General features: G+C 42.8%; 1 protein-coding gene across 1 annotated transcript in view; it reads left to right on the top strand.

Annotated features, from left to right (window-relative positions):
• The window catches only part of AKR1D1 (aldo-keto reductase family 1 member D1), a 35793-nt gene that overhangs the window by 9037 nt on the left and 14615 nt on the right, over positions 1-12141 (top strand). Inside the window, exon 2 of the mRNA XM_053978263.1 lies at positions 7449-7616. Coding sequence (XP_053834238.1) covers positions 7449-7616 — 168 coding nt within the window. The remainder of the gene's footprint in view (positions 1-7448; positions 7617-12141) is intronic.

Here is a 12141-nt window from a genome sequence, read left to right as displayed (position 1 = left end):
TCCAAAACTAATAGAGGGTTAATCCAGATAAGCTTTTCGGACAGTAGCACTACTCAAAACCAGTCACCAGGGATTCTTTTTTGAAAAGTAACCAAAAGAAAACAGACCTTTTCCATTCCATAGCTGTGTGCTGCAGTGACAAGCACTAGCTGTTTCAATATACCCCTCTTCCAAAAACTACAAAGTTAGCTGTTACCAGTGCAATAATATTAAGCCAAATATTGATACCCAAAAAATAGTACTTTTATTCTTCTCTTTTCCTATGGCTTTCTAAATATGCTGGGTTTTTTTAAAGCCTGCTCAAAAGCCACTGGGAAAGACTATCTATGTAAATAAAAGTTAAGAAGATGGTTTTACAGAAGATGAGACAGGGAATCACTGGCATCGTTGAAGAGGGGAAAAACTGAACCCCTATGAGTGAGTAATCAGGATTACCACAACTGAAAGATACGCTTTTTGGCAAGAACATTTAGAGCCCAGTTTTCCAGGCAAAGCTCCACTTTTAAAATGTCCCTGACCGACTCCATACGTTAAATATGGCTGTGCACTCCTATGTGTCCCTGATTCCCCACAGTTCTCCAAAAGACAGTGTAAGCATGTTCTTGCAGCTCATGTGGGAAGCTAACATCTGGATTGTCTCTTTGGTTGACCTAGGAGGCCAGATTTGTCAAAACTTGAAAGCACTGTGCAGAAAATGCCTCTCTAGGCTTCGAAGCCAACTCTTGTTGGTTCAGCTAACTAGGTGGTGGAATTCCCCAAGTTTTACATTTGCCTTTGCAAATACTTCTTCGAACTGGCGCCAGAAACCTCTGCTCTTTAACTCTAGGGAATGAAGCAGAAGAACTACTGGCAACCTTTTCTTCTCCTTTATTGCACAACCTGGTGATTTATTTTCCACTTCTAACTCACGCATCCCTTTGATTGCATTGCTCATCTGAAGGGTATTTTGATAGCACCCACCCTCCCAGATAGATCCATGCTTTCCAGGGCCAGCCAGCTGGCTGTTGTGTCCTCTAGCTCTTCAGGAAACTTTCCCAGTCTACCCCCCTAGCACTGTAAGCACAGGAACCCAGGTATGCACATCATGTTCTTGGTTTGCTTTAAACCTCTAGCTGCCAGCAGGAAGGTATGGCAGTTCTTTAGCTTCACCTTGCATTAACTGACTTTGTGTCGAGTGAAAAGTTGCAGCCTTCCTAAAACTGAGGATTCTGCAATCAAGTGTTAAAAATAACTCCAGCACCCTCTGCCAGCTACAATAATAAGGCTTTCCCGAAGACAGCTTTGGCTAAATCCTAGAATAACAATGTCACCGGAATTCTAGAAATGCTAAATCTGCCATTATGCAATCTAATTTCTGTTGTATGGACAAACCCCACACTTCAGGCTACTGAGAGAGCATCAAGTTAGAGGAGAAAGGCACCTGTTTTCCACCTTCATTCATGGTGTGACAAAAGGCCACAAGTGACACCATTCTCCCTATCTTCTCTGCTCTTATTTGCTGTCCTCCACCTTCCAGGGCAACACAGTGCATGACATAAAGCAAAGTTCTGGGCTGACACAACAGCCTGTGGCTCTTAGCTGTGTTCCCAGCTCTTCCTCCATTCCCAGCTCTACCTGCTTTTGCAGAGAACCCTTTGCTGGGTTTTGCTTCCTGGACGGTGGCTGCCGATGCTTCCGGGGGATAAAAGCCAGATTTTCCTGTGTACGAGAGAGAGGGATGTGCTGGTGGTTGCATTTTCCAAGAAAGAGGTGTACAGTACAGCTTCTCTTTTACAAGATTAAACAATTCTAAGAATGTACCCTTGTGTGGCTCATATCCTCTGGCTTTGTAAACTCAACCTAGGCTTTCCTGCAGGGCCTTCAGTACACATGCTTTCTATGCTCGGTTCCTAACATCTTAAGCCAATCCTTTTTGCCAGTTTGTCCAGAAAACAGGCAAATGGAAATAAGCAATTGGGCTTCTAGAAACTTGCATAAGAATCTGTGTGTGAGTGCTAAGCTCTGATGAAGGAGGCTCTGAGCCCAGGAATGTACCTACTTTCTCCTTCCTGTATTTAGCTGAATAAGATTCCTAAACAGCGGCTCCACATCCTAAATTACAGGTTTGGACTGGAGCACTTGGCCCATGGCTTGGATATCTTGTGTAATTCTGCTGCAGCTAAACTCAGATTTTTCCAGAAGATGGCCCTGTGTCTCCTAACACTTCAGGCTTTTCCCCCCAGGATCATTATTCCTAGCTAAGAAACTGCAAAGCATTGCCCTAAACAGGTGAGATGCTCAGGACTAAGGTAAAGCACTTCTTCCCTGAAGTGCTCCTTCCTCTGCTCTCATGTGCTGCTGATACTGGTGCAACTCTGTAAAGCTGCTCCTGTAAAACAGGGCAGAGCAGAATCTGGGAGCCTGAGTCAGACTGTTTTCCTTTACTGTACGCACTAATAAAGAATAAATGATGATACTGATGTTAAGACATAAAAGCAATGACTAGAGTAGCAGTTCACATGGTTTTGCAAGATTATAATCTACTGCCAATGTGTCCTGTTAGTTTTGTCTTTGGAGATAACTCTCTTAATCAGCTGGAAAGCCAATGGAAATTGCTGACCAGAAAAAGATTCTATAGAAAAAGCAAAAGAATTGGAGGGCAGCTGAACTGTGACACTAAATAATAGTAGTAAGTCAGACAACCACTAACACTGCTGAGCAAATACTGTTCTACTTGAGTGGGAAGAGAAAAACTCATGGGGTATGCCTGCACAAAAATATTCTCCCATGGCTTGGTCATGTGCACTCACTAAAGAAATTGAAACTGAACCATTTGCTATGGTAGGGAGAATAGTTTTTGACAAAGTGGGATGTGACAGAAGGTGTCTGGAATAAACATTAGAAATTAGGGAAGTTTATGGCCTCTGAGGAAAAAGAGAGCAGACCCTTTCAGACAGACAGAATTGATGAAGCACATTGCTTTTTCAGACTCACAGAAAGTGGTAACTGGCCAGTTGGCTATTTCATCTGTGGAGAAGGAGCCAAATTACTGCTTCCTTTCTTTCAGTGAAGGTGCATATCTGAGTCTGCTCCCCGAGCCCTTCTGTTGGATTTATTTATCATGGAGCCTGAAGGAAACAGGTACCAGTTAAATCTGTCATGCGTGATGGTAAATCAGCAAGTTTACAAGCTATTGATTGATAGAGGGAATAATTGTGTCTCTTGTTTCCTTAAAGTTTATGATCTTAAAACTAACACAGATGCTATTGAAGAAATTTATTAGTGATTGAGCAAGTCCCCCTAGTCAACCAAACAGTTATTCTTTTATCATAAAATGTGTGATAAATTTAATATGGTTCTTTGGCACAAATTAGGGAATGTCTGCAAAAGCACTGAAATTAAATGTCTGACTTACAGTGCACAAGTGGTTATAAAACTCCCATTCTAAAACAAGTCCTTGATCAAAGTAGCATAGTTGCAAGGCATGCTGATTAGAAGCTGAAACATTAATTATGGCGAAGGGTCAAGAACACCTCTTATCTACGCTCAAATAAAAAGTAATAAAGAAGCAGAGATTTGTCTTAAGGCCAAAGCTAGAGAGTCCTGAATTACTACTAACAAAGCACAAAGGTTTATGACTGAGACATTTCATGTTCCCCATCTAGTATTTGTACTACTCTAAAAGTAGTACAATGGTGCAAGAATAAAGCCCTGTCTGGAGTGAGCAGGCAGCACAGGCAACTGCATTTTAGGTAACATACTATGTGAGTATAACCTGCAGGAAGGAGGGGGAAGAAGTCTGGGGCTCTGAGTAGAATAAGGTGGTTGCCCATGGCCAAACAACCTGGGAGGTGCTGTGTTCCATCAGCTGCTGTGATAAGTGGTGCCGACCCTTATACAACATGGACTTATCACAAACTTCTATCTGCACTTAAATAAAAACTGGTTTTCAGTTGGTAAACCTTTGATCTGGTCACTACTGGGGACCAATGAAAGACAAAAGAGATTGAAACACCTCAGGCTGAGCAGCGAAGTAGAGGGGAAAGATCCAGGTTTGTGCCTTCTCTGATGGAAAGATGGATAAGCAGTGGTGGTTTGAGTCACCCAACTTTGGTACAGTCTGTCAGGAAACAATGGAGTAAGATACGACACCTAAAGCAACACTTCTATAAAGTGGCAATACCACAACATGACTAGCCTGTGCAACTCATCAGCACAGTTTACCACAGCTCATTACTACAGGATTTGGAAGGATTAAATATGTGAAATGCCAGAAATGATAGTTTCTCCATTAGAATGAAAATAAACATATGGTATAAAGTTTCCAGACTCACAGATGTCTCAGACCTTCAGCTGGGATGGCTCAATAGAGGCAATATTTTCCAAAAACTATTCCCTAGATTGCTTTGCATTTTTATATGAAGCACCTTAGACCAGAATCTGTCAGAACTAATGTACCACACCAGATGAAATGGACTAGTGCAATAAAAACATACATATATAATATAAACCCATCTCCGGCCATTGGTAATCAAGACCTGATCCAAAAAAGTCACCCCGAGCCCCTAAAGAATAAGGTTATTCCTTGAGATGGAGGAGTCTTTCAAAAGATTATTTGTACAGATGTAAATCCCATACAAAAAATTAAGAAATACAGAGAAGTTCAGCTCTAACACAAGTCAACTGATTCAGCCAAAAGCAGATACAGTAACTGTAAGCATTTTCCTCTATTCTACCCTCCTTCCATGTCTGAAACTGTTGTTCCCTTACCTGTGACACTATCATTCCTCACCTATTCCTTCTGCATTTCTTACTGACCAAACTAGCCCTGGTGACTGAGAAAAGATGCAACCCAATAATCAACATTTCCTTGCCTAGTAGAGTTCAGTTTACAGCATTAGGAAACAATAGGGAGCTGTGTTTGTGCAATCTCTCAAGACTGTGAAGAGGGGAAATTCTAATACTGGGTTCACAACCCATTTTCAGTTTCTTCAACAAATGGAATTCAAAAATCTATTTCATGGTAATGCATCATTGTCCTCTAAATGCTCTGCTTTCATACACTTGAATGGTAAAAGTCAAACAGGCTGAAGAAATCTAGAAGACACATTGTTTGCAAAATCACATTTCAGAGAGAAAAAACACTGATAACACTTTTGGAAATACACTTGTCTTTCAGATAACTAATAATCACTTAGGCTTGAGCTTCCCAGTCCTTTCAGTTGAGCCCTGTTGCTTTGTGCCAGTCAGCCCGAGCTTTGCAACTGCAGCTCCAACCTCGTGCAGCTCATTGCTGAGGCAGAGGTCTGAGGTTACTGTCATCAGTCACCGCAGGCTTGTAATACTTGTGTCAGGGCTTTCATCCTGATGCCTCTCTCAAATCCTCTCCTGCAGGTTCAGGCAGGGACAAAGCAGAGAACATGTTGGAGGTTGTCATTGCTCCGTGCCTCGCACTTTTGTAATGCTGCCTGGCATGCCCCGAGTGAAAAGTAGCCATTGAGTGTGCCTGAAAAGCTGATAGCTGCCATGGTCTTCATTACATCCCACTAACAACCAGGAAAGGGCCCTGCCACAGATCTAGCGTGCTTTTGTGAGGCTTCCACAATGAAAGCAGCAAAGCACTGAAACAAGTGTTACATTGTCTCCCTCAATTAAGCACACAGTATTGCATCATCACTGCTGTAAATACTCTAGAGTGCCAAATTGTGCCGTTTTGCTTCTAGGCCCTCATTCAGGTCTTTAATAAATCAGGGCACACGTGAGCAGTTTTGTATTTTAAGTAACCTTTAGGCACTGCGTGCTGGAGCAGAAAGTTCCTCCCAAGCCCAAACAGAAGTTGGTCCCTTTTGTGTCCCTCAGAATCAGCCATGATGGGCACTGAACAAGCAGGCTGGAATATCCCATTATCCCAGAATAATCTGCCACCAGCCCACAGTTCTGGGACTGAAAGACAGGGATGAAAACACCCCCAGGTGTCTTCAGCAGTCCTTCAAAGACTTTTCTTTCATATGCATGGAAGGGAAGACCAATGTCCTTAATCATTGAAGCATTCTATAGCGGCTATGAATTTCACACCTTCTAGTTCAGCAGGTGGTGGAAGAGAAGCTGTTTCTTTCAATGACAAACTCATCGACAGCCAGGCCAGTGGCAGCTGTAAAAGGACAGCTAAGAGAAAGAGGAAGGAGAGCTATTGCTATGGTGAAAAATGTCCTTCACAACAACACTTACTGCCAGTCCTGCTTCTCTTCTTCCCTTGGCATTGTCAAAACCAACAAATTTGACATCCTCTCTTCATACGACTACATTTCCAGATGCCTCTGGCATCTGTTTTCTTCATAGAAGAAGCAGTGTGGTCTTGGCCCTCCACTTGCAGATAGCAGAATCCAACTCTTGCCATTTGCTGTTGACAGACAGCAGCACACCAGAGCAGTTTGACTTGCTCTACTTCAGTTTTTCTTAAAGTGAAACAGATGTCCCTGTCGCAGAAGAACAATGTCCATGAAAAGGATGGAGAATAGCATTGCTGCACGCCCTTGGCCACCACCACTTAAGAGCTGCTCTCTCATTATAAAAAGTGTAGAAACCATAAGTTGCTTTCAGTACAATTTTAGTGACCAGACAAATAATTTCAGTAACCAGTTTTGTGCTTTTTTGCTTAGTTTGGCCTGCATGTAATTTTGCTTGCCACATTGGCTAATGGAAAATATAGAAAATATGACTGCTCTGAAAAAACAAGCTTACTCTGAATTTTGGCAATGATGAGCAAACATAAATGCAGCACACAGTACAAAAATGTCACTTACTAGGAGGTTTCTTGGGCTCATCTTAAACTGAAGCAGTAAAATATATTTAAATATACACTAAAACAAGTATTGTTTCTTAACCACAGAGTAAAGTAGCTGTTCTGAACTGGGAATACCAGTAGATAGTCCTGACCTTCCGATTGTGATATCAGCAATTGTAAGTTGCTTTGAGAAGAAATAAGTCAAATCCAAATTCCTGCACTGCTGAAACATCCAAGCTATTCAAAGAGCCTCTGATCAGCAGGTGGTTGACCAGTTCTGCTCAACTAAAAAGTCATCTTCCCCTTGAGTAAGCGATTTTATCAAATGGGCGTTGTAGGTAAGCCCTTGCTCTCTAGATAAGAAATTATGAAATTATTTTCATATCAAATTCATTAGATTCTATTTCCTGAAGACACTAATATTTTCTCTTTCATGGAGACAGTGAGACAAATTTTTGCTTTGCTGCCTTTTCCCAGTCTAATCCCACATGCTCAACAGTTTTGAGAAAAAGTGCACAGCCCTCTCTTATTTAGAAGTTGGAACGTGGTTGCCTGGGAGGTAAAGGATGGTCACTCAGGATGAATTACACCACGAATCTTGCACATATCTCAGGGACCCTCTAGCACTGAAGGAGAGGTAAGCAGTAGCCTGACACCATGTTCATTCTTTTCCTTCTCCCACCAGACTCCCAAAGGTTCCTGTCTGGAGGCGGTGAAGATTGCCATCGATGCTGGTTACCGCCACATCGACGGTGCCTTTGTCTACTTCAATGAGCATGAAGTGGGACAAGCCATCCGGGAGAAGATTGCTGAAGGGAAGATCAAGCGAGAAGACATATTTTACTGTGGCAAGGTGAGAACCTGCACTCAGATTATTTACACTAAATCCAGGATTTCTGTGAATGGTCTTTCTTAAGAGTGCCAGTGGTCAGCATGTTTCCTTCCAGATGCAACATCCTTTATTTTTCTTTCCTAGCATTATCAGAATGCTGCAGATCTTTATGAACACTAGGTTTGCTGTGAGGCACAGGAATCACTGTTCTCTGTTTAAATCTCTGATAGCAGTGGAAACGATGCAACATCCCTTCTGTTTAGTATTGTAGGCACCTGCAAGTTAAGACCACAGCTACATTCAGCCTCAAGTGCTGCCTAACCTGTTACTGTGCCACACGTTGTATTGTCACATACAGAGCCCCAGCTGGACAATGATCCTGCGACTGAGCTATTTTCTGTTAGAGCAATTCCCTGCACATGTTTGCCATGAGGTTGCACAATGAAAGGGGTGGGAGCAAGCACGTGCATGCCAATGTCTGTGTATGGGAGAACAGCAAGTGCCTACATTGGTACTACTGCCAGAAAATTACTCAACAAGCTACACCCTTAGTTACTGTATCACTTGTAATTAAAAAGTTCTAGGATGATGAATCAACTTACTTGGAGAGAAGATGTCATTACACTTCTGTTCTAGAGCAATGAGGCTGGAGTAATGCATGAGCTATTTTATATATTCAAGTCTTAACTCTATGATTTGACTCTCTCCTACAAGAATCAAATCCCTTGTCCAATGAATTACCCAGGTATAAGAGAGCTCATTGCACATTGCAGAATAAAGACTGACTGTCCAGTTTCTAAGGGAGCTTATGGCCTTAAATAGTCCTTCCTGCAGTGCCTCTTTGAACGTATCAGTCTAATATTTTCCTTTTCTCCTTTCCCAAATAAGACGTAATCCACAATTACTCAACAGACTTGCAAATAAACACCACTGTTCCTAGAGTGAAAGATCTCATGGGACGAGAGGCCTGGCTTACTGTGAGCAATTTAGTGAAGTTCTATGATCTGGGAAAACTAAGCTTCATATTGGATAGTTTGCAGACCAAGTGGATTTTCAGCAGCTACAGACTAACTTCCAAGTACAGCAATTTCCAATCTGTAAAATATGCACCTCTTTTCCAAGTTTCCTGCTTGGTTCTGCTGATAACAACCTTGCCATTCTGAGAAAAGCCTCATGTTCTCAAATTCTCTGCCTTTATCAGGGGAATTTCTCAGTCTCTCATATGCCAAATATGTTGATTTGGATCAGTGAAAATATTTGGTTTCAACAGTTTTATAGTTTCATTATTGCAAATTATCAGTAATATTACAAATCAAAACTGCCAAGTTGTGCCAAAATGTTAGAACCAGATGTCCTAAAAATTTTGAGTATTGTAACTTTCTCAACTGCTTCCCCTGCAGTTTATTCGCCCATATCAACCTTTAGGCTCTATGAAAGCACATCTCCTGGTAAAATTTCCAAACTTCCTTTATTTATTAAGCCTTTCTGTATTCAGTTGTCTGATCTGATCACCAAATGATTTTCCTAGTTGATAATCACTACTTAAACATTAAGTCATTTGGAAAACTGCAGGTCCTGCAAGCCACAGGGCTGCAACACACGGTACCACAGTAACCAATGCCTGTGCTCTCAGCCTGCTGTGTGTCTGTGCAGTGACACACACATGGATTTCTCTTACAGTTGTGTCCTGTTTGTGTTTGACAAAATGTCAGCTGCTCAGGGTGATAGTCCATTATAACATTTCTACAATCGTTAAAAGAGTTCAAAGGCAGAAACGGAAAATACTCTGCAACTAATTCAACCCATCACAATCTAGGATTTTCACAGGTTTCACTCAAAGCTCTCACAGCAGCTCTGAACTTCCCAGAAGGAGTGGGAATGGATCTCCCTTGGCTAATGTATCTTTAGTTTAATGCACCTCACAAACTTAGGTAGCTTACGAACTACAGGCAACTCTCAACCCAGTAGATACTTTGGACACTGATCAGTAACTGATTGATATGAACTGTTGCATCTTCTAGGAAACATGGTAGATAAACAGAACATTCTTGGAAGCACCAGGCACTACAGAATTTAATTATGTTTTCTGCCTTACTAACATCAGAAGTACTGGAAATTCCCAAGAGTCTTCAGACTCAAGTCCCTCATGCAGCTATTTCCTGAAGCAAAGATGCTGGGGATGGAAGGCTGATCCATCAGCAGGGACTGATGAGAGCAGCCCTGCTGAGTGGCAGCATTACTGGAACAGTGACCTGGTATGATCGCGCTGCATCTGCCAGTTGAAATCATCAGCACTTGCACTTGGCTCTCGCTGCTGGCTGCCTGATCAGGCAGAGCAGCTCAGCATCCAGAAATTTTAGAGGTTTTATATCAACTGCCAGCACCTCACTTGGCTTATACAGCAAGACCTTTTTGGTCTCCTCTTTCATCCCAGGATATTTCTTTCATTAAACTAGAAGTAACATTTCCAGGAAATGTGGTGTCCTAAAATGCCAAAGCCAGCTGGCAGCTTTGACTGCTCAAACATGGCTTCTACTTAGGTAGATAATACAATAACTTGTACAAATCATGAAAATAGTTACAAAGTTCTCAAGTTTCCATGGCATCAATGTATTGACATAGTACAAATGTTTGCTGATTTTAAAGGCTGGTTCTTCAGAACATCTGCAGTTTTTAGAGGGAAGTATATTCACAGGCAAATGTTAAGCTCAATAGAACTGAGCTAGAAAGGGCACTCAGAAAAACTACTTCTAGGCAATACATCTCAGGTTACCAAATTTCTAAAACACAGTAACAACCTGGACATGAAGGGTATACAAAGTCATTTCCTTGCTTAAATGCAAGTTAAGCTCATTTTGCCTGTAAAATGCTTAAAAACATATAGCCCAAAGGTTTTCAGTAAATCTAGTGGAACAACTTAAACTCTTGGGAACAGCACCTTGGTCCCTTACTGTAGTACACCTTAGCCTCTTACCACTGTCTGCTGATCATAAACTCTTCACATCTTGCAGCATACAGCTGAGAAAGGTCTAGTATGAATTTCCAGGTGTTTTGGTTTGTCACCTTAGGGCAGGGTCAGATGTCCTGCTCTCAGTACAGCTCAACATGTCCTTGCTTCTGTGGACAGACCTGAGTAGATTGTTTTCCCAGGGAATAACTATAACATAGTTTAAAAAAACCCATAAGCATCTAAATTACTTAAAACTTACACAGGCTATGCCCTTTAACACCTATAATCAACCTCTTCTCCCTCTTCTCTCCAGTTTGGTGTCTTTAGAATGAATTTATTCTATACCTTGTTATACAGCTTTGGTGGCAGAACTGACTAGACAATGACCATACCAGCAAACTGTTGCATCCCAGAGTTTGGGTTTAGATTAGGGTTTTTAATTTATGTTAAAATAAGTCAAGTTCTGTAATCCCGCATTTCCCCCGCGTTGTTCCCCCCCGTGGTTTCTGGCCCCATGTTGCCTGCTGCCGGATCTTACCCCTGTGCCGCTCCTGTAACCACCCTGCCGTCCGGCCCCGGGAAACCCTGTGCTGGCCACACGATCCCGCTCAGCCCACTCTGGCTCGGTGCCCGCCCCTGCGGGGTTCTCTGGTTGGTCGCTGTTGCTGGCGTCACCGCCACAGCAGCCGCCCCTATTGGCCGGCCGGCCGTGGATCCTCTCACCCCGCCCCTCCATAAAACCCTATCCCGCCGGCAGTCAGACGCCATTTTCTCCCATGCGAGTGCCGGGAGCGGTCGCGTCTTTCCATCGAACCGCGCCACGTGACCAATAAACCGTTCCTGCCAAGCACGGAGTGAATGGACAAATTCCTTCCTCTTTGCTGGATCCCTAGCACACGGTAACAGAGGCTGGCCAGCCCACACGCCCGAGACAGGGAGCCGTGTCCGGGAACCCGCGGCAGCAAACCCCAGCAGCACGTGGAAGCTACGCCACAGCCGGGCTCCCAAGAGCCGCGTGCAGCCGGGGAGAGCAAAAACCCACGCCACAGCAAACAGCAGGTTTTTCCAACCAGCAAAAGTGACAAAAACCGCAATGTGACTCCACACGTTAGTTTTGTAAGTTGAAAAAAAAATGAAAATAAAACAACCCAATTTATTGTGCACATTCATGGCACAAAAAAGCCTTCTATTGTGTGTTAATTCTGCTGCAGTTAAAATTGACAAAACTCAATCAGTTTACAAAGAGCTCTTGGTTACTAATTACCATGTTATGGTGTTGTTCTTACAAGAGACTTGCATCAGCAGAATTCAGTTAGAGATAGTGCTGAACACTCACCAGCTGAGCACACTCCATAGCAACCTCGGGGCATAACCCTGAAAGGAAGCAGTTTGCATTAAAGAGGTACAGGAGACTGTGCTTTAACTACTCACACCTGCATTACAGTGACTAAACACAAAGACATCTTCCCATGAGGATTAGGGAATAAGAGAAAACTTGCCTAGGTCAGGCAGCCTCCCAGGCTCCCCAACCACAGGAGAAAACTAGAAGATTCTCTTAGTGCTTGGTGCTTGGCTGTTCAATAGCTAACTCACATG

Source organism: Vidua macroura, chromosome 5, assembly GCF_024509145.1.
Source record: "Vidua macroura isolate BioBank_ID:100142 chromosome 5, ASM2450914v1, whole genome shotgun sequence".
Classification (NCBI taxonomy): Eukaryota; Metazoa; Chordata; class Aves; order Passeriformes; family Viduidae; genus Vidua; species Vidua macroura.
Note: the sequence above shows the minus strand (reverse complement) of the source record. Positions and strands in the feature narration are given on the sequence as shown.